The sequence below is a fragment of the Convolutriloba macropyga genome, chromosome 15 (genome assembly GCF_964194025.1).
Source record: "Convolutriloba macropyga chromosome 15, txConMacr16.3, whole genome shotgun sequence".
Taxonomy (NCBI): Eukaryota; Metazoa; Xenacoelomorpha; order Acoela; family Convolutidae; genus Convolutriloba; species Convolutriloba macropyga.
The window spans coordinates 14,120,816-14,144,253 of record NC_134482.1 but is presented as its reverse complement, the minus strand read 5'-3'; the positions used below and the strand labels follow the sequence as shown (position 1 = coordinate 14,144,253).

At 35.4% G+C, this 23,438-nt stretch overlaps 2 protein-coding genes across 3 annotated transcripts in view; both read right to left on the bottom strand.

Annotated features, from left to right (window-relative positions):
• LOC142354673 (DENN domain-containing protein 5B-like) overlaps window positions 1–23,438 on the bottom strand; it is a 57,402-nt gene that overhangs the window by 8,196 nt on the left and 25,768 nt on the right. Inside the window, 1 exon segment of the mRNA XM_075407029.1 lies at window positions 21,985–22,143. Coding sequence (XP_075263144.1) covers window positions 21,985–22,143 — 159 coding nt within the window.
• On the bottom strand, window positions 314–21,465 carry LOC142354550 (vacuolar fusion protein CCZ1 homolog). Of its 2 annotated transcripts, none has more exons than XM_075406870.1 (12): window positions 20,992–21,465; window positions 20,483–20,624; window positions 18,950–19,083; window positions 17,923–18,067; window positions 17,118–17,259; window positions 15,188–15,393; window positions 14,587–14,708; window positions 13,634–13,852; window positions 9,677–9,725; window positions 9,235–9,354; window positions 8,601–8,740; window positions 314–774 (listed from the first exon to the last, which is right to left on the bottom strand). In XM_075406870.1, the coding sequence occupies exons 1-12, from the start codon at window positions 21,200–21,202 to the stop codon at window positions 575–577; spliced, it is 1,830 nt and encodes a 609-aa protein (XP_075262985.1). In that variant the 5' UTR covers window positions 21,203–21,465; the 3' UTR covers window positions 314–574. The 2 variants fall into 2 exon arrangements, with proteins under 2 accessions (XP_075262985.1, XP_075262986.1); XM_075406871.1 differs by having other exon boundaries at window positions 9,235–9,348.

Below are 23,438 nucleotides of genomic sequence, written 5' to 3'. Positions count from 1 at the left end.
AAAACGGACAACTTAGTTTAATCCGTTTACAATTGATTATTCTGATGACATGAAGGATGAGGTCGCAACTGACTACGTACGAATCGTTTCCTTAAAAGAAAAGAATCGTTTCCTTATCTCTAAATCCCCTTACCCAAGCACCTCGTACCACCCACCCCCGCAAATTGCCTTTCTCATTGCTAACTCTGATGATAAGATCGTAAATTTTCTTTAACATGATAAGTAATCTAATCGAGGCATCAAGAAAAGACATATCCATGAAACAGAGGGGAGGGGTAAATATTGTCTTTTCTTACAGATTCCAGGGCTCTAGCTAAAAACAAGGCAAACTCATTTAGGATCTTTTCCGTTTGTGCCCCACCCCAGCTTAGTGGGCGCATATTATTTGCACCCCCAGGCACACGTGCCATATTTTTACATAATGATTTACTATGTAATGGCACGTGCTCTGTAACTGGGGGAGCATAGCGTACTTGGGGGGTACACAAACGGAAAAGATACTAAATGAGGGATTGATAGGTCGAGCCTATTTGTGGTGATTAGGGTAAGGCTGTTCTTAAACAATGGAAAATATTCAGTTTCTGTTCATCTCTTGCTGTTGTCTCCTCGCACTGATATCAGCAGTGTAGAACACGAATTTGAACTCTGACTCGAGAATAGACCCCATTATATCGTAAGCCTCTCGAAGCGTCTTTCCCTTGTTGTTGATCACCATGTATATCTCCCTGTGGTGACTGATTCTACCATACAGCCAATAACCCTGGCTGTTCTTCGCTACAATTTATCCAAAATAGCCCCACTTTATTCCCACTGTTACTGTTCATTTATTATTTCAAGAAACTTAAGCCTATATTTTTTTAAAGACGGTTAATACTAAATTCCTGGATCTTTTCCGTTTGTGCCCAGCCCCCCCAGCTTATTGGGTGCATATTATTTGCAATCCCCAGACGCATGTGTCATATTTTAACAATATAGCTGGCAGATTGCCAGAAAATAGCCGCAATAGCTTCGTAGATCTGCAGTCTAAAAAACAGTAAAAAAGACAGATAAAAAAAATCGCCTTTTCATTGAAGGCTGATATGTTATATTTTGATTAAAAATCTGTATAAGTTTTTGCTGCCTCTATTTGCTGATCTCTAATAACCTTCATTTAGAGTGACACACACACCTATTTGAATTTATCTCTTTGAATTAAAGTAAATAAAATTCAATTTCAAAGTGAGGAAGTCATTTTTGAGAGTGAGGTAAGTCAAGTGAGACCAAAAATTTAATCACGCGAATTAACAAAAAACTCGCTCCACTGAGAGCAAAAAAAATGACGTCACAAACGCACTTCACTTGAAATTGCATGAACGAATGAACAAAAAGCAGATTTGAAGTGGTTGTGACGTCATATGGTCGTAACAAAAATCGTGACGAAATAAAAAACATAGCAGGACAAGTCCTGACATACAATTCAAAGAATTTTCATTGACTAAACAGAAAACTAAACCTAGAACGGACTATTAAAGGTTTGGCGAAACAATTTAGAAAAAAAATCCGATCCAAAAAACTGAAAAAACAGTAAAAATCAAAGTGAAATTGCCGCATGTGAACAAAAAACCACTAGCGAGAAAGCGAATTTTTGTTCAAACACCGTTTTTTCACTCTACTTTAAATTTAGAGCAAAAAACTTCACGCAGCAAAACCACTCGCTTTTTCGCTCCACTTCCTGTTTCGGCGTGACCAAAATCACTACTCCAATTTGACTTAAAAAACCATGAAAATGAACAGATCTTAAAAAAAACATAGCCGGAAGAATTCCGGAAGCGACTCGAAGCGTCAGAACTTAACTAACAAAACCGTAATTGCAACGGAAGCCACTACCTTTTGTATTAAACCATTAACTCACTACCTCCCCAGGTCCATTGGTGAAACTTAAACCATTGTCAACAAGAGAAACAAAATGCAGCAAAAATTTATATTATTGAAAACGTTTGGTAACACTAAAAAATCCAAAATAATTAAGGTGGTCAAAAACCTGATAGTCTGAAAAAGCTGACAAAGTTATCAATAGCCCTCAAATGTTTCATGATTCCAATCTGAAAAAGATCGCGAAAGCAAACGGCAGATAATAATCTTAGAAACTAAGTTAAATCTTTTCAAAAAAGAAAGCTCAAAATTAGGAATCAGAAAACACCTATAATTACACTTCTAATCACTGCGATTAAGACAAAAAACAACACACACCTGTTCCTTTTTGTACATAAGCTAGACAACATGATTTCATACTAAATCAAAAATAAAATTGATCATAGAAAAGACGTAAGCAGCAGAATATTCAAAGGCAAAAAATCGTTTTAATTAATACCAAGGCCGGAAGAAAGCTGTAGTAATTAGTTATAAGTAGAAATTTTGGAAAAAGCTTGCTATCAAATTCTCAGTACTGCTTTATGTTGAATGAAATCAATTGCTAACCAAAGAAATGACGAAAATCTAAAAAAAACTTAAATCATTCATTTCTTACAACTGAAAAAATCAATATACCGAAAATAAATGTAGGTCCCAGGTCAAAGCTAGAATCATACTTACTAGAGTGTAAATATAGGCACAATGTAAGGAACACCGTTACAAAAAGACATTCTTGATTTTTGAAAGTTGAAAATCAATTTAAAAAATTCGAGAACAACGAATACATTTTATTGTTCACCATTCAAGACATAGAAAAGATAACTAGTCATCCGATACAAAGATCTATCCTCCTGAAGAGAACAAAAAATAGGAAAAAGCAGAATTCATAAATACGAAACATTGAAACATTTTGCAAAAAATGGTCAAAGAACTTCTAAGTTAAGACTGCATTTATGAAAAAGTTTTAAGAGTTTTTTCAAAACTTAACGCCAAAAAATGATCGAATTTTTATTGAAACGAAATTAAAGTACCTCATGTTGCACAAAAAAACTATTTCTAGCAATTACAACCAAAATACAAACGAAAAAGAACGAAAATCGGAAAAAAAACAACCAAAATCGGATTAGCATATGTACAATTTTATGAAACAAAATTACATCGAGGTAGAAAGAGACGTTGAGTATAGGAATTATCAAAGAGAAGTTGCCATATTAACTGATTTCTGACAAAAAAACGGTTAAAAGATCCAAAAATGAAGAAATTAATATTAAAAAAGCTAAAACTTAACTAAAAAATCAAGAATTAAGTGTCAATTTTCAACTTGAAACGCATTTTCAGGCTCTGCAAAACACTGGTATCATATTCCGAGGTTTACATTTCAATATAGTATCGAATAAAATTTATTTCTACAAGAAACCAAATTAAAAGCAAAAAAATTGGGCCACTTCGACGAAAAAACGGCTAAAAACGGTCATCTATATGTGCATTTCAGTCAACAACTACTTTTCAAAGTCAAAAAGTCATTCACTAAACGCACGGCATGACCAAAAAACTTCTCTCGCTTAGCGAAAATCTGTTCACCAAGACAGTTTTCTCACTTTCGCTTTTAGGTCAAAATGCAGCGTGAACAAATCTACTTCCTGTAAAAAAAACCGAGAGAAAACCAATACTCCTCTTCGAGTCGTAAAAAAAAGACAGCGCCCCAATACAATTCACATTCTTTGAACTGTAAAAAAACCAAGAGAAGGCCAATAATAGCCCCAGCTATCGCTGCGTGGCTATTTATAATGAATTACTATGTACTGACACGTGCTCTGTAACAGGGGGGGGGGGGGGGGGGGGGGAGCATAACGTTTCGTACTGGGTGGGGGGAGGGGGGAACGGAAAAGATGGTCACATGATGATCAGTTTTATCATGTTCAATCCAAAATACTATTCAGTCGCGTGACCAAATAGCTCAATAAATTCTTCCCTCTCGCTGGGTTGAGATTCAAATAGGACGCCTAAAAAGCATCTGCATCTATATGATATCAGTGCGTTTCTATAAATTAGATTTTTTACAATGCATCCAAAATATCCCCAGTGAATACTTATGTGGGCTAACTTCTCCAACTTCATCCGAACAAACTTTCAGGCCAGTAGATAGCTCAGTAAAAAAATTTTCGCCAAGATTAAATCTTGCAACACTTTTTGAATGATTTTCTAAAACATATTGCTTGATTTTGACCCGCCTTTCACTAGGTAAAACTTTGAAAATACAAAAAAAAATTCGCTTTTATAGAAGCATCTACATTTATGAAAACGATCATTGAAATTCTCACAAATTGGGACGATAAGAGAGAATAAATTCGAAGCTTTTATTTCAGGTCCTAACATTATTCAAAGTCATAAAATTAAACCCCATTCGGACTTTAAGCAAGTTTCACATATATATTGATGCTACGTATCTACATGATTTTAAATACTTGTACATCAAGCTCGACGTGAGCTGTTAAAGTTATACTACCTGGCTGAGCAAAGTTAGAGTTAACGTCCAACTTTCAAGAAAAAGGCGAACAATTTCCAAGGATATTATTTATCTAACCAACTGAGTAATATCAATTGTAAATAGATAGCTAACCATTATATATACAACTGGCATCAAAATACATGCTCAAAAAACGATTTAATAAAAAAATAGCTGGCAGATTGACAGAAAACAGCCGCAATAGATTTGTAGATCTGCAGGCTCAAGAAAACAGTAGAAAACAGACCAAAGAATTAGTCTATTCATGGAAGGCTGAGATGTTAAATTTTGATTAAGAATCTGTATAAGTTATTGCCGCCTCTATTAGCTGCTCTCAAATAACCTTCACACATTCACTTGACCTTATCTCTTTGAATTGAAGTAAATAAAAGTTAATTTCGGAGTGAGTAAGTCAATTTTGGGAGAGAAAGGTAAGTCACATGACCAAAAAATTAATCACGTTAAACAAAAAACTCGCTCCACTAAGACTTCAAACTGACGCCAAGCACGCAATTCAGTTGAAATTTCAAGAACGAATTAACAAAAAGCAGATTCGAAGTGGTTGTGACGTCGTACGGTCGTAACAAAAATCTTACGGACGAAAAAAAACATAGCAGGACAAGTCCTGAAATACAATCCAAAGAATTGAATGAAACACTTAGAAGTACTCTACCACCCCAGCAGATCAATTGAACAATACCAGCCAAAACACAAACAAAATCATCTCAAAGGGTTAAGAAACTAAAAAAAAACAAACTAAACAAAAAAAAACTCATTGCTCTAAAATCTGTCCAGGATTATTTCTGCAAGACCTGAAAAAAATTCATTGGCCCTTGAAGACCGATTAGCTCAAAAAATGACAGAAATTAAAAAAAAAGAAATCAATTGCCAATTTTAATGAAATGTTGCTGAAAATTGTGATACTAATATCTTGAGAACCATTTCTGTGTCTCTAGAGGCTACCCAGTAACCCAATTCCAAGCATTAAAAATTCATCGGCTCATAAAGATCGATAGGCCGTAATTTTAAACCATTTCAAATTTAAAAAATAGAAATTCCTTATATAAAATGTTGAAAACCATTCCCTTGACCCGGCAACTTGTAATAACATATCAAATCCTGGAGGAGGTTACCTGACTACTGAGGCAAGAAAAACTGAATAAGATATATATTATCAAAAAAATTGCAATTTTATCAAAATATTTCTAAAATTCAAAAGGTTAAATTGTTGAAAACTATTCTATTGACGCTAACAACCATGCAGTAACTTTCAATAACACCATGGAATGGGTTTTCTGGCCATTGAGGCAGTAAAAATATATCAATAAATCACAAAAAATTAAGGAAAACTTGGAAAAATTGCAGGTTTTATTTAAAAAATGCTATAATTGGAGAAAGTAAAATTCTGATAACTATTCCATTGTGACTAAACTAAGCAGCACCCTATTATCAAACCCTAAAATAGTTTCACTGACCCCCGAGGCTAGAAAAACTCGAAAATTGCAAAAATTAATATTATTTTGCGTGTTTCTGTTTGTAGTGCAAAAACACATAGCTCATAAAATGGTCATGATAAGTAATTTTGTCTCGCAAAAGACCTTCATCAACTTTTAAAAACTTCAACCAAAGACTAATCAAACTCAAAAAAGCACAAAAACATGAAAAACTGCATCATTTTGAGACCAAAAACTCCTGAAGATGATTAACCTCATTAAACTCATTTAACCTTAAATTAAGGCCATCCCAGCAGGTCCACCATTCTTAGCACTTGAGGGTCTACTAAATCCCCTTTTGGCCCTCTAATGACAACTTAATGCACAATGGTCGCTAAATGTATATTCCGTTTTGAAGTCATTGAACATAACCGACAAACGTCGGGCAAATTGCTCTCGAACGAAGGGCGAGCGGTTGGCTTTGACAGAAGATAGCCGCTGTTTAGTGAGGCTAGTTTAAGATTGATTAGACTCTGCCACTTTTAGTTTTCTAGCCTTGTCAGTAAATAAAAAAACAGATATTTCAAAACTTCGCAAAATTTAAGAGAAAAGCTTTCAGATTTCGCAGTCAAAAATGTTCAAAACTATTTTCTGTCTCTGGAGTTATGCCAAGTAACCTATCTGCAAGACTTGAAAAGCTTCGTTGGCCAGTAATGATAGTTAAACTCAAGAGGATAAAAATATTCAAACATTTTGAAAGAATACCAAATTTTAACAAAATCTTGCTGAAACTCAAGATATTAAAATCTTGAAAACCATTTCATTGTCTCAAGGGACTATCCAGTTTTCCCATTTCAAGCTTTAAAAAGTTTCACAGGCTCATGAAAATCCATAAATTGGAACATGACAAAATTTTTCCAAAAATTTGAAGAAAATTCAATTTTATCAAAAGCTGGAGTCATTAAAATATTGATAAAAAACCCATTAACTCTAGATATTATGCAGCAGTTTATTATCAAACCTTGGAGAAGGTCCCTAGGACCCCGGTGCTGGAAAAAATGATAAAGATAAAAGATATTTGTTTCAAAGAACTTGTAAAAATTGCAAAAATTTTTTAAAAATTGCCGATATTAAAATCTTGAAAAGATTTCCGAACATCTAGAAGCTATGAAGTGACCCATCGCCAGGCCCTAAAGGAAGTTGCTCTGTTCTTGAGGCTGGAGGAACCTATGATAAAATTTTCAAAGAACTTGAAAAAAAAACTGCAAGTTCTATCAAAAAGTTGCTTAAATTTGTATGTTAAAATGTTGAAAACTATTCCATGGCCAAAAAAATTCTTCAAGAACTTATTATCAAACTCGCAAGAGAGTTTCTTGCCCCTGGGTCTTGACAAATGTGAACAATGACAATAGATGTAAAAACAATTGAAAAAAATTCAAGTTTTATTTAAAAAATGCCAAAATTCGTGATGTTAAAATCTTGAACATTCCATTACATCTAGAAACTATAAAGTAGCCTATTATCAAACCCTAGAGGAGGTTATGAGACTCTTGATTTCAAAAAACTTGAAAAAAATTGAAAGTTGAATAAAAAACTGCTAACATTTGTGATAATAAAAGTTGAAAACCAATCCATGCCCAAAAAAAAACATTTTCCAGTAACTTATTACCAAAACCTAACGAAGATTACTGAAAAACTTGAATAGTGACAAAAAATGACAAAAAATCGAAAAAATTGCAAGTTTTGTAAAAAAAATGCTAAAATTCGTGGTGTTGAAATCTTGAAAAAAAACTTCAACAATTGGAAACTATATCGTAACCTATTTTCAAATCATAGAGGAGGTTCCTCGGTTCTTGAGGCCGGAGAAAACCAACAAAAATTTTCAAAAAACTTGAAAAAAAAGTTATATAAAAAAATCGCTAAAATTTGTCATTAAATGTGAAAGCTATTCCATGGCAAATTTTTTTTCAGTAACTTATTATCAGACCCTTAAGGACGTTTTCTGCCCCCTGCTTGGGGCAAAAGTGGGGTGGGGACAACAGCGCGGTGGGGGTGGGAGCAATAGTGGAGGGGGGCCAACAGTGGGGGCGTCTTCAACCTCTAAGAACCGCCCTTCACACCACAAGTACAAGTCTCCAAAACAGTTTGAGCTGAAAGGCTCTAAGAGCTCTTAATGCCCGCTGGGCGCTACCTGTTTATCCCGTTTTTGAGGAGGAAAAGTCAAAAGCGTCAGAAAAAAAATCGGTCAAGCGAAAAATCGCATAAAATGAAGACCGACAGGACTAATATAATTGCTACAAACTTCGTTTGAGAGCAATTAAAAAATGTGTGAAAACATCTTAAAAAAACAGTGCCCCAATACAATTCAAATTTTTTTGTATTGCAAAAAAGCCAAAAGAAGGCCAATAATAGCCCCAGCTATCGCTGTGCGGCTATAAATAAAAATATATTCTTTAGCCAACAGTGCTAAATTTTATTATTCATTTTTATTTAATTATACTCCAGATTAAGTGGACAGATATGAGATCAATGCAAATTGCACTTTTTCCCTTTCATGTCAAACGTAATATATAAGTTCACATTTACCATTTTGTTCCGTCTGATTTCTATACATTAAAGCTCTGGTGTTTATTGCAGATGATGAAAAAAAACTTTTTTGTTCATAAACTCTAAATTTCCAACCTTTTCATGCAAAATTACAGAGAAAGAAACAATACTTTCAATGAGTTGACGGGGCTATTGAGGATTGTAGGCGTGTTATATAAGTAGACCTAATCGTTCCACAAACTCCGATTGGGTGTTCCATTTGTCGCGTTCAGTATGAGGTGGCTGACTGTTAAGGTCATTATGAAGGTCACACAACTGCAGCATCAGGTCGTGACTTGATGCCAGCCTGTTTGTTATGTTAGCCCTTGTTCAAATCACACAAACATGTTCACATAATCATGGGGAATAGGTTGGGAGAGGGTTCCAACCCACCTACAATCGTTCTTTTTTGTACCATAAATTAACGCCAACACACTAGAATTTGTTGGGCGGGGCGGAGAGGGAACTCAAAGAAGTCATTCACGCCATCTGACTTTAAATCTACCCGGCAGACTCGGTGTAGGGGGTGACTGAGGATTCTCAGGTTTGGTGGTTTCTATACTTAGAGGCTAATAATGCTTCAAGAGAACTGCTCACCAACTTGACTCGCTCTAGGCTTTACCTGGAGGTTTATCTGTTTATCCTTTTTTTGCGGACCAACAAAAGTCAATTGGTCAGACGAAAAGACCGACTACGAAAAATTGCATAGAAAAATACCTACAGGGGGAAAAACTGCTTTAGAACCTTTTTGAGAGCAATTAATCAGTGGAGAAACGGATAAAGTAAGTTAAGATTTGAGATGTGAGCATGTTTGTTTGCCTGTCAGCATTCTGGGCCCTGGTGGCCAGATTCATCCTGTTGAAGTAGATGTAACAGACCAGGTGGGGGTGCATGTTGGCAGAGTTCACTCCTCCCGCGATGGGGTGGGTTGACGAAAACAAACACACACAGACACATTTATAGACGGCGATACAAGTGTTGAGTGGTATTGGTTGGATGCCATCATATTATAGATCAACGTACTTAATTTTGTCTCTTTTTTAAGTATAATATAAATTTAAACTATTTCAGATCGTCAAAATCAAGACTTCAAAGGTTCCCCTTAAAATCAACAATGTTTCAATATCTCGACCAAAGAGCAGTTTTAATAAGAAAATTCGAGTCTCTTGCATTCGATTGTTGATGTTTCGGTCAAAATGATCAAATATGCACTAGTGTTAAATAATTTCACTGAAAGATAAAAATTTTTTGGCATCCAACCTTGGTCGTGGGTAGGGTGACGTTGCTACTGCTGGCCACGATAGTGTTGCCTAAAACAAACACATACACATTTACTATTTGTCCCAAAAAAACAGAGCAAGCCAAAAATCGAATGCAAATGTATCTAGTTTCATAGCCGTGGTCTCCGGTTAAAACTCAGCCCACTTTTTTACATAAATTTGCCGTAAATACAGACAGTAACAGCTGCCACAATTTGCAAATCTGTGGAAACTCAAATAAAACAATTTTTACGCACGCGTCATGTAAGAGTGTTCTGAAAACAAAACTTTGCCGGTATTCCAAAGTTAAAAAGGAACTTTTGAGCTTTCCCACTTTTAAACCCTTTTTATCAACCAACTTGTGACTTAGTCTCAGCAAATGCCGGGAGTATTTTGCTATTGAAATAAAAACTAATCATAATATGAGTTTAGGTTATTGTATTGTTTTTTGGCTTTGATACTACGAGTTCTAAAACCAATTTTGTTGATTTCTGGACATTTGAATATTTTTGAGATTCTTCTTTCATGTCAAGTCGCATTATCACATTAATGAGAGGTTTTATATCACATTATTGGTAAAGCCCAATTGCAAATATCTAATAATTCTAGTGAACAGATTATGGTTTTAACGGCTTCGACATTTTCTCGCAAAATTTATCAGAATTGTGGACTTTTGTCTTTACTTGTCGTTCTTGTTGTAGACGTATGACATTTTCCGCATAACCAGTAGTCCTAATGGCTTCCTATGGAGGCATAAATAAAACTATTTAATTACTGACAGTAATGGTTCTCATTTGACAGTTAATTGTTTTCATGGCTTTGAAACTGTTTTCAAAAAAGACAAACGTATAAAAAGATATATTACCTTTGCTTTTCTGTTTTTTGTCCCATTTTTACCTAGTCGCAAGAATGCCAGTTCAAAAATTTTATCAATGTCATGCAGCTTCAATTGGACATTTCAAAACATTTTGATTGAAAAGACTGATTTTAACGGCTTAGACATTATTTTCTCACAAAGTTTAATTGGTTCTTTTTCCTCATTTTGTTTCTTATGTATTCATATGGCATATTCTCAATAAAGACAAATCTCAGCCACATTGAAGGCCCTGATGAACCTCTTTTTTGGTTTTAGTTAAAAACTATTGGAATTGATAACTTCGAATTTATTTGTTTCAAAAAACAACTCTATTTCCTAACTTTGCAAATTTTCCTCTTTTTGCAATCTGATTACTGAAGGCTTAGATATTAAAGTAATAGTTTTGAAAGAAGGCTAAATTGAACGTACTTTACGCTATTACTGAATAGATGTATTCTCATTAATGAAGTGTCACATTTTACATTATTGAAGTTGAAGAGGTGCAATTGATGGTATTTATTGTTTGTGAATGGATTATGGTTTTAACAGCATGAACAACGTTTTCTCGCAACAAACATCAATTTTTTTTCGAGTTTGCGTTATTTCTGTAGTCGTATAGCATATTCTGTATAATGACAAGTCTTAGTCGTTCTTTACGGAGTTATACAAGAACCTATTTATTGTTTCCAGTTGTTAGCTAATCGTGTTCATGACTTTGAAAATATTGGTTTTCCGAACAACTACAAGTTTGTTCTATAACTTGACCTTTTCATTTATTTTTTTTCTACTGGTTAGCTAGTATTAATTAAGGACAGGTCCCATACCTCTTCTAATGAGCACAAAATAATTTGATTAGTTTAGGTTTCATCGGATGCTTTTTGGATCTCTCTATCAAGTAGTTTCTTTTAAAAAAAGAGAGCAAATTGTGGTTGTAATTAAGGCTTTAATATGCCTTTTAAAACATATTTTTTCCTCATTCGGTAGACAATTCAGTCAAAACTGTGGTTGAGCGGAGTCGGAACATCATGTGGGAACCCACATTACCGAGCCTCCTTGTTTCTCTCAGGGGTGTATAATTATGGTTTCGGGGAATAAAAATTAATAATCATCTGTAGATTATATTAGAAATTTTAATATTCCATTTCTCAAAGGTAGCACAAAAAATAATGTATCATGTATCCAAACTCACGAGTAGAAAAACAGAACGGCTCGTGCGAGTCTGTGCGCAGCACAGAATGTCCCAACATAACTCTCAAGGTTGCAAACAAACACTAATTTCTGTCCCATGAGACTATCCGAAAGCATTTCAAATGCATTGGAGAAAACCACTTGTACTGTTTCAACCAAGAAACATGCCGTCTTTTTTCGGAATCCAAAAACGAAAACTCTTTAGCACATTCTGGAAAGATAAGTGTAGTACAAATTGAAAAATAGACAAACCATAAAAAACATACACATTACTCAAATAACACTCACACATAGAAATTCACAAATACATACCCCACCACCAAATAACATTTAAACTTTCGTTTTGGCAACTGCTCTTTACTTTTTTCTACGTTTTCTCTAAATAACTAGGTGGGAATGGTTAAGGTAGTGAGCTAACACTTAAAGGAACCAAATATCTCGGAAAATTATCCCTTCTCTTCCACTCATACACACATACAACACATTATATATTTTTCATTCAGGTCTTTCTTTTATTGGGAAAACTTAGTGTGAACTTCTAGCGGCAATTGTATCAGTAGTTGTAATATTGACACCAAAATTTGAAATGAACTTTTTTAAAACTTTCAAAAAAGTTTTGAAACCTTTCAGTATTCAAAAAAATTGGTTATCAGTAAATTTTATCAGTCTCGACAAGATTGTGGAAAAGATCAATTCGAAGACCAATTTCAAAATACAGAGTAGTGAAACATAATTGTCTATTTTTTAAAAACAATTTTTGAATAATTGAATTAAGTTTGTCAACCTAGCGATCAATTAAACTCTCTAACTCTCACAGTATTCTGTATTGAATTATATTAGAGGACGTTAGTGCGAACGATCTAATCTGACAAAACAATTAATACAGATAAACTTGTGTGATGTTCATTCCATTTAACCGGTATTTTTTGGTCTCCGTGATTTTGAAAAAAGTGCAATGGTTAGTTCTGATGAAATAAGAAAAATTCTTCACAAAATGAATTCTAGAATTCAGAAAAGAAAACATTTATTGCTTCAAGTATTGAATTTTGAAAGTTGATTTTTGCTATTTCGAGAGCTCTAAATTGCATGTATTCTTCTATTTCTCGAATTCTTCTATTTCATAGTATTTAATATCATCTCTTTAATACTATGAAAAATTGGTTCATACAAAAGTCATGAATTCTTCTATTTCATGGCATGAATTCTTCTATTTCATAGTATCAAAAAATCTCTGTGATACTATGAAAAATTGGTTCATACAATAGTTTTAAATGGGCAGAAAACAGAGGGGGAACAATTAATCACAATTATCAGGAAATTATTTGAATTTTTTTGACATTTTTGGCCAAATAGTTAAAATAGTTAATTTTTAGGCTGGCAACTGTAAATTACTCGTGATAAATCTCCATTTATTCTAATAAATTCAATTTTTCCATTTAATTTTTTTCAAATTTCACTGCGATCTGTCACCCCCCAAAGCGATGTTTTTCCTTTTCGATTTTTCCTTCCAAATTTTAAAGTGTTCCCCTTTTCAAACTTCTGATATTTTAATAAAATCAATACTAGATCTTGAGGGCTAAAAATGTTGTTTTTCTTTTCACTCTACGATGAGTGAACAAAAAGTGAAACTTTGACTGAAGAAAAATAGCCCGTTTTGAAAAAATGTTGGAACAATAAGTCAACCTCAAAGGTAGTAAATCGTTCGCGGGCGATGCTAAATGAATAAATAATCCCCTCATGTACACAAAAAATTAAACTGAAAATCTGAATTCAACCTTGAAATATTCTCAAGAATGTATACCAAAATTGACATCAAAACCCCTTGAAATCAACCTGAAAATTCTATCTCAAGGAAAAACTTCCAAAAAAGAAGCAGAACATCTAAGAGCAGAATTTAAGAAAAACAATTGATTACGTGTTTGACTGGAAGGCATTGATGACAAATTGGCAGTGGAGTAGGATGCTGATATGGACCTGGCAAAGGACTGGGTACTGTTTATGTTGGGAATGTTCGGATTCAAGAGAGGTGCTGCACTGACAGTTGTACTCTGGTTCACCATTGAAGTTGGCACCACCATCTTATTACTCTCCAAAGACACAACCACGTCATCCGAGAGCTCAGACACCCGCGACCCTATCAAGACGTATACACATCTATTCATTACGTAGGCTTCAGTATGTTTGCCTTGCGCGACCACATCGGCAAAAATCGGATTTTAAACTGAGTGAGTAGTCTTCGGCATTAAAATGTTACTATAATTCGGAAGTCATGTATTCTCCTGACATATAGAAGGCTTGTCCTGACAATCTATAAAGCCTTAATTGAGTGGGTTTTATTTATTTCTGAACTTGAATTTACTGATTCTTGAATTTAAGTTGACTAAGAAACCTGTATTATATTTTGAGATTATGCCAAGAAATAAAACTGACACTCCCAGATTATGTCAGGAGAATATAGGTTTCTTAGCCCACTTAAACTGCAGAATTGGCAAATTCAAGTTTACAGTAAATAGGCCTACACAATATAGCCTTCATAGATTATGTCAGCACAAGCCCGGGATAGTTTATGTACGTCCAAATTTAATCTGAGCGTTTTCTTTTAATCTGAGCGTTTTCATTCGTTTAACTTACTCAAACAACGTCTGCTTCGATTTCAGTTTCCTCAAAGCAATAAATTTATATGCTGACTGAATCAGTTGAAACGCGCGAAGCACTCAAACTTTTCCACATATATTAGCTCAAAATGCTTCAATTTTCTCAAATATTACCAAATTTTAAAAGTTGAATTGATTGAAACTGCTACTAAGACATTGAAAATCATTGCAGGAAACTCTTCTGACCATAAGAGGAACAGATCAGTGAACTAACCCAGGAACTGGTCCACTCTCCTGAAGAAGTCTCTCTTCAGTTCTGGTTTGGATGCCTTGTCAATCAGAAGACACACCCACATGTTCTTAGCACGATAGATCACCAGCCAATGGGGAGCAAGTCTAAAAGTGGAACAACAAGAACAGTTTCAAACAGCACCACAATATAGAAGAGAGCTAATAATATAGAGACTAGTAAGGCTCAGCCACAAAATCCTCCAATGTTTAAAGCGCTATTTCATTTTTTACAAAGGAGCGTGCGATATTGTCATCGGCAATGTTAGAATTAACAGAGGCTCTCGAAACCAAGGATCCCGAATCATTACACTTAATATTTCAAGTGAACGCTGGACTAATAAAATTGTTATAAACTTCGTTTGAAAGCAATTAAATATCAAATAGTTTCTTAAAATTATTATCTTCATCTTTCTATATACCTAATCATATTCTCTCTAGGAGCTGGAATATCTTTCTCAATTAACAGATCTAACTAATTCTCTCAACCACCTTTGTTCGAAAGGTGTGATTAATACTTTAAATGTTATTAATATGCAGATTTTAGACAGACAGTTGCTTTAGCTGAATTCAAAAGTAAGTCGTACTTTTTCCTGGCGGTGGTGGTCCCACTTGACTCCAAGTAGACAGTGTGTACAGATAGGACATCATCATCTGATGCGAATCGGGAGAACTGGTGGTTGATGTCACTTTGGTCTCCATCTGGACCATAGAGAGGGTAAACAAACTGGCCCAGAGGAGAGGGCATCGAATCAGTCACCAGTAGTTCATTCTTCATGCAGTCCGGAATGACCTACACGCAAACAAAAACTGAACATACAATTTACTCGCCAAATTTTTGGACCAACCAAATTTACTCATCAACCAAATTTTTGGATTTTTGGCAAACTGAGCAAAATTGACTAAATCGATTATTTCATCTGCATTTTTTTGGGTTACATTTTTCACAACCACAATAACCCACTATTAAATCAACATTTTTCACCTTCTACTAATACCAAACATTAACTTTTTCATTTCAATATAGCCGTCAAATTGCGGGAGAAGAGCCTCTGTTGAACCACTTGACGCACATCAAGATTGAAACCGAAAAAAAAAATTGATAGAAATTGACAGAACTTCACTAAATGCCTATGTGTTCTTATTTGGTGTGTAAATTCTGCATATTCGGTTACATTCCAAAAGTACACTTAATTAGGCTTCACACTGAATGCTATTAAGCATAATACTAATGCCAGCAAGCAATCGCTTTAATTAACTTTGATAACCTAATGCATTATGACTTAATGACCGGGTTTTATAGGTTTATCCTGTTTCCTTTAATTTTGCTCTGATTTTGACCGAATTCACTGTATTACGTAATTCAATACGTGATAGAATATAAAAAACATTAGTGAGCTAAGTAAGTCAGAAGTCAAGCGTGAAAATTGTGACTTAAAACGAAAAACGTGATCAGAAGGTAAAGCGAATTAAAAAAAACATAGCCGCAAGAACTCCTGAACTACTCGAAGATGTCTTCAACAAAGAGTGGCCTGTCAAACAACTAGTTTCTGATTGTAATGAGCATCGAAGAAGGGAAAAGACTAACTCAATTGAAATTTAGAAAATTTAATTAAAAGGTAATTTAAATAAAATAAAAACTTCAATTACGTTTTCAAATTGTACAAGTACACATACAAAGGTAAAACAATATTCCAGGCAATCCTGACAACTCCATTGCTTACATAAATTCAGACAAGCCAAAATAAGCACAAGAACATCTTGTCAATTTTCAAATTAAGCGAAAAATTAAGAAACAATTTTTCGAAATTTGTTGTCAAAATACAAAGGAAAAAAATTGCTTGGTACCAATGAACTTGTATTTAATGTGTAATAGAAAATGCCCACGAGCATTACGAATAGAATCAGCAACAAGTAAAAGCAATTACAAACAAATTGCCAGAAATCGCTGAAAAAGACTTAAAACAGGAGAATTCGTTAAAAAACCTTCAAATTAGCGTAAAACTCCTTTCAATTAAAAAAATCTGAACTATTCACGCTCTGAACTTCCGGGTTTTCTTGCTCGCCCACTTACCAAAAAAAAACAGAAAACCGTAAAGCCTCTTCGAGTCTTAAAAAAGGAGAGCGCCTAAATAATAGCAGTTGAGAGGTTGAAGGCGGCTATTAGTAATCATCCAATTTAAATGGCGATTTCAAGTTAATATTATGTAAACGCTGGTATATTAGAACTCAACCGGAAATGATGTTTCGCTGATCTTTCAAATGTAAATGAAACCTGATGTCGAAACCTACAAAATCTTAGACAAAGCGAGGCAATGCGGAGTGAACTTTAGTTCATAGTTTTTGAGGCAGGACGAATGAAAAAACTAGGTGCAAAGACTTAAGTTGGTCAACAATACCGCAAAAAATAAGAATCATTGAACAAATTCGGGCTCATGTGATCGGATTTGTAGTCAATGTCAATCAGGAAATCCTGAAAATTTACAAAATTTTGAAAGACAAAGAGGAGTGGGTCACCTTTTTGACCATGTGTTCGTAGAGCACTTGTGTGTCTGTATGGTCAAGACTGCTCCAGATGAGGAAATCCAGATACATGAAGAAACTGGTGACCTGGACACCACTGAAGCCTATCTCTGTGAACAACTCGTGTTCCAAAGACCTACAAACAAACGGCACACATTGAATATTAATCTTTATCGTGGCCAAAAGAGCAACAAATCTCCCAAGCGTACACAATTAAAAGCCATTAAAAAGTGAAAAAAAACAGATTGTATGCATGAGAAGTATCTGCAAATGAAATCGACAGTATTCTACACTATCAAAAAATGAACAGAAAACAACATAAATATCCACAGCCTATAAACGTAATTTACTCGTGCCAAAAATATTGATCCTTATATAGAAGCAACCGATTCTGAAATAATTTATTCATGCTGTTGATAATTCTCGGTAGTCGTTAACGGTTCATAACGTAAAGTCAAGAATGTGTGTTGAATTAAGACATTTAAGGACATCCGAATTCAGTTATCATAATTGGCTTTAATTATTTCTTAATGGCGTTAATCCCCATACGACTCCGATTTCACTTATGACACACACGAGCAACCATCTCATTTTCCTTATATGGTAATAATTACTCAAAGATAAAACCTCTGCTATGTCAAACGCTCTCTCCCATGTAATAAGATTGCTTAAAGGAATACACTTACTAATCTGAGAAAAATGTCTTGCATCATAAATCAGCAAACTCGACCCCGGTAACTTTACGTTACGCTGATTGTCGATATTTAAGTGAAACTACAATACTGGTGCAATATCTCACCCTACAAATGACTGCACCCTGAGGTATGTGTGTCTGTCTAGGGGCAGGAACTTGATCCCCTCGAAGATGGTGAGGACATCACATGACGCGAAGTCCAGTCTCTCAAAGTAGGTGGTGAAGAAATTAAGAGAGGCACGCAACTTGTCTGAAAAACATCATATTACCAGCATCTCAATTTGCAGTAAAAATTTGAATGGTCTGCTAACTCAAAAAAAAAGGAGACGAATCGGTGTCAGGACAATTTACACAATGCCATTATACCCAACCTGCCATTTTCAATACAAGGGCACGTGGGACTTAATATGAAACTATCACAAATAATCACAACGAACATAGGATTATGCTGTCCCATCAAGTAAATATCCTGTGTTTAAATATCCTTACAATACCGACTGCTAATTTTTAATCGGATTATTGAACGAAACGATGAAACGGCATTGGGTAAAATGACAACGGGTATAAGGGAATTGGGTAAATTGTCAAGTAACCGACGAATCATATGAAAATTTTATTTGCCTGAAATAATTCTTCCAGTAAATTACAAATCTAACCGACTAATGTCGGCCGAATAGCTCTTAAACCGCCAGTCGAGCGGTTGGCTCCGGTAACAGCCAGCTGGGGCTTAGGAATGCCAGCATTAGGGGGAGGGCTAGCGGAGTGTGGGGCGGCGGGCAATCGTTGGGAGTAGGGTTGGGAGGGCCAGACGAGAGGGGGTCCAGATCGTCAGGGGGGGGGGGGTCAAAATTTTAAGATTAAGAACCGCCCTTCACACCATGAAATTGAAATTGTCTCCCGAAAAGTTTTGATCAGGAAGGCGTAAAGCTTTCAGAGAGCTGCTGAGTTCCTTAATGCTCTTCGGTCTTTACCTGTTCATACTGTGTTGAGGACGAAAAAATAAAGAACGTCAGACGAAAAATACGTCAAGCAAAAAATCTTATCTATATAAAAAAGACCGATGACTTTGAGCAATTGTGGGAAATGAAACATTACAGGAAATGAATTAATTACAAATTAAACACCAACTGACCTTCACCGTATGTTTGGAGAATAGATGTGAATGTTCCATGGAAGAATTTGAATGCTTTATAAGCCTGCCTCAGTACACTCGCGTATATCCTGTCAGGCACTTTTCTGTGATCATACTGTCCACCGCCACTCGGTCTCAAGTCACAAATAGCAACGAGCATCTAACTAATATTACTGTCAAACTAACAATCAAATCATTGCTATCCTTATTTTCATAAATAAAGTTGAGGATCTTAATATGGGAGCCAAAACTTTTAAAATATCCGAGCAAAACCTTAATTTTAGATTTTGGCGGCGTGTTAACACTTTCCAACGGTAAACATCAATAATAATATCGGTAGAATTTTTTTTTTGGGGGGGGGGGGTCTAGCGTCCTCTTTCTTGTCCTTTAAAAATTTTTGTTACAGGCCATACATACACAAAATTTTAGAGTTTTTTGGCATTCGTTCTTTCGAGGAGTCATTGGGGTTTAAATTTTTCGTGAACATCGGCTGGTTCTCACTTCTGTTCACTTCTTGAAACTTTTTTGAAATTATTTTTGTCCGGGTTTTGTAAACTTGTAAACTTTTGTTAAAATAAAATGAGATTTTCGTCTTTTCATACAGACGCATAAAAGACACGTCCACACGACTTTTTATTGGAAGTTCCTTTGCCTGAGAGAATATATTCAGTGTTTTTAGCTAATTCAGTGACTTTTGGTTTTTATGGCTTTGACCCAATGTGTGTTCAAAGTTTTGTGCTTTGGCTGGGCCCGTTGTTCTTTTTGAAGTCTTAGCTTTTAGTCTCATTGATTTTCTAAAAAGGGGAGCAGTTAACATACGCAACAATATTTTCATTTGATAGTTGAATGTTCATACTACTTTAATTTTATTTGTTTAAAAAAACGCAGGAACAGTAAGGTGCCGAGTATTATAGTGTGTGACTCACATGCCACAGATTGAGAGATCAATCCTCTGCATCCGTGAATCTGTGTGTGAAGGTGAGCTCTCATCTAACCGCAGCCTTAGGTTGACGATAGCCTGACTAATCTTGGCTGCGATGATAGTACCACGTAAAAATTTCAGACGCAAGAAGTGACCATAGTTACCAGAAAAGAGCAATGCTGCTCGCGAAAAAAAAATCTGAAAAGTGGGGAACAATAAAAAAGATCAGTTAAAAAAGTCTGCAGTGGTTTAATGCTGTGCTTCAGACAAAAAATCGGTCAAGCGAAAAAACGCATAAAAAAGACCGACAGGACTAATATAATTGCTACAAACTTCGTTTGAGAGCAACTAAAAACTGAGTTTTCGAATTTTAAGTCTCAGGTTTAATGACAGGTGCCACATGCTCTATAGCAAAACAAAATTGAATTAGTCAAGACTGTGGATGAGCGGTGTCGGAAGATAACGTGCGAGCACAAATTGCCGAGCCTGCTTGTCCTATTTCATCTTACACACGTCGCCATTGGAAGAGAGAAATTGCCCAATTCAATATGGCTATGGCAGAGAGGGTACTATCAAGGAACAATGTTACATGCTAGATACCCGTTGAGTACCTTCCACTTGTAGGTGTAGTGACTGTAACAGGACTGTTGTCTTTGAGAGGCACACTCATAGTGAGGACCATGAAGAAATTGGGCTCAGGATTGAAGTAATATTGTCTCCTTTTCTCTGTTGTCACTACTTCTGCCTGTTCGTCTATACAATCCACCATACAAAGACAACTACTCCATTTTTATGAAATTCGAAAAAAAATTCTATTCAAAGGCAGCAATTGTTAAAAACCATGCCGTATTTAATTTGCAGATTCTCAAGTTTGTGAAAAGTCGCCAAAAAATTGGTTTTTTCATTTTTGGAACTGCGCTCAAACAAAAGATGACCCATATAATAACACTGTGGGGGTAAAAAATAGTTCCGCAGAAAAAGATTCTCGAATGAAGAAAAGTACTTACAGATGATACGTATAATAATAATAGTAATTCTCAGAAAAATATAACTGAATTACCATAACTGTAATACTGCTAATTTTAGTTTGCGACCACCGAAAAAATTTGAGAGTAGTTGCCAGAGAAGTTGCGTGTGAACCCAATTATAGCCTGGGCCAATCCGACCACATTAATCTGGTGACTCTTGTCTGTGTTTCGGGGCATAAAGTGGAATATCCTTTCATCCTCGTGACCTTCTTTGTTTCCGTACAGCTCGTTCAATATGCAAAAGTTCACCAAATCAGGATGGGTTAAATTAGTTGTCAAACTCGGAGACATTTCTGTTGTCATTAATTCGAATCAACAGGTCAAAATAGATTCATATAACACGTAGAAGAATAGATAGCATCACTGTAGAAGAATCATAAATAAACTAAAGAATGCGTTGTTCATATTAATAATAGATTTTATTGAGAAAAGACAACGAAAACCTGTAAAACTGTTTCCAGCATTGCAGGCTTTGGAGAAACTGAAGTTCCTCTAATGACTGCTCAAAAAATCGATGCAAATACTGAATTTGCATATCAGTATTTGCAACTTGGACAGATACTCTTTCTAAGTCAATTTTTCACATCTTATTGTTCCACCTTCAGAACTTTAAAATTGCACAAAAGCTCAGAACCAAAATACGCTTACACTATCTCAAGACTAACAAATAATTTCTTCAGACATCATATTGTTAAATCCTGAAATGACATCTTTCGACCAGAAGTTTCCTGTCTGATGTTTGGAAACCAGGCGACCTCAGTATAAAAGTGGTGAGTATAAAAACGATTTCACGAGAAAATACGATAGCAAAACGCCGCCATGACAACGTATAATACTGGAAAAATTGGGACCTGTTCAGATCTCTTAACAGGCATACGAAAAAAAGGTATCTATTCTGCCGCCCCGGTGTCTTCCATGCTCCCACATACAAATTTTGTGCAATATAGCACGTAGCTCCATAACAATAGTACGTGCGCTTGGGGGCGTGAAGGTCATATGCCCACTAAGCAGGGGGGGGGGGGGCAGGATGATAGATCTGAAAAAATGCGGAACATATCGCGTCTCTCACAGTCTAGTCTCCCTACCTGACTCCTTGAGGTTGCGACTGAGCAGCTCAGCAAACAGGAGTCTCTCAACTGCCACAGACTTGGTTGCCCTCGAGTCCAGTGCCCTGAATGCCTCTCCCCATGAAGAGGGAGTACTCGCATACTGGGGCGGAGTCATCTCACCTCCACTCTCACCTGCTGCAAATACAAAAAAACTTTAGCGTGCACAAATTAACTATCAACTTTAACTCTAACAAATTTACAAATGGTTTTCAACTATGTTGTCGTGAGCCAACTCGCATCAGCCGAAATACCTCGACTTGTTTGGATCACTTTTTCGTAAAAAATTTAAGGATTCAGAAAACTTTTGTAATGGAGGATTAAAATTATTGCGATCACTTTCCTAGTGTGTTGGAATTTGAGAAGATTAGCAAAAGTTGTTCATCAGAAATCGGTTTTCGTGACACCAGTTTTTTAAAATCGTTGAGTAGAATGTCTCCTTTTCTTGAAAACCTTTCCAAATCACTAGCTACAATAAGATAACAGGAAACGGAAAGTATAAACTGTGCTTTTGACAGATTTGAAAATACTTTTAAAGAAGTATTAGCAATGTTTGCACCATATCGGAGGCCAAGCAGGAACGCAATTAAAAAACCTAATTGGTTTGATAAAAATATGAAAAATTTGATTTGCAAAAGAAACCAATCACACAAATCATGGAAAATGGACCGTCAGAACAACCCAAAATTCCAGAAATTTAAAGCACTACGAACTAAAGTGGAGAAAACAATCAAAGCCAAAAAGAATTCTTACTATGAGCAAAAGTTCTCAAAATGCATCGGAGACTCAAAACAAGTTTATAAATTTTTAAATGAGCTTAAGGGATTTACTATTAAAAATTCTAAAGTCCCTTACATAATAAAAGATGGTAGAAGAATTGATGATAATCTAGATGTTGCAAACGAGCTCAATGACAAAGACTAAAAGCAGACATCCCAAATGAGATTTTTGCTAGTCCTGAGGTTAATATTTTGCAGAGTATGTGGCTTTATGAAACAGATTGCAACAAAATCTTGCAAATAACTGAGGATCTCAAAGAAAAATCATCTTCGGGAGCTGATGATATTAGTACGATTTTGATTAAGAAAACAGGTTTCTTAATTTGCAAGCATCTTGTTCATCTCGTAAATAAATCTTTTCAAGACGGTTAATTTCCAAGTAATCTAAAACAAGTTAAAATTGTACCTCTGCACAAGGCAGGGGCCAAAGACGAGATAAATAACTACCGACCTATTTCGCTTCTCATTGTGTGGAGTAAAGTTTTTGAACGCGTTATGTATAATCGAATTTTACTTAATTTGAAACTTTCGGTTTGTTCCATCCTAATTAATTTGGTCTTCAAAAAAATATAGCACAATTGATGCCATTGCAAAATTAACAGAAACAGTTCGTGAGAGCCGCAATTGTCAGGTAGCCACATTTTTTATTGACTT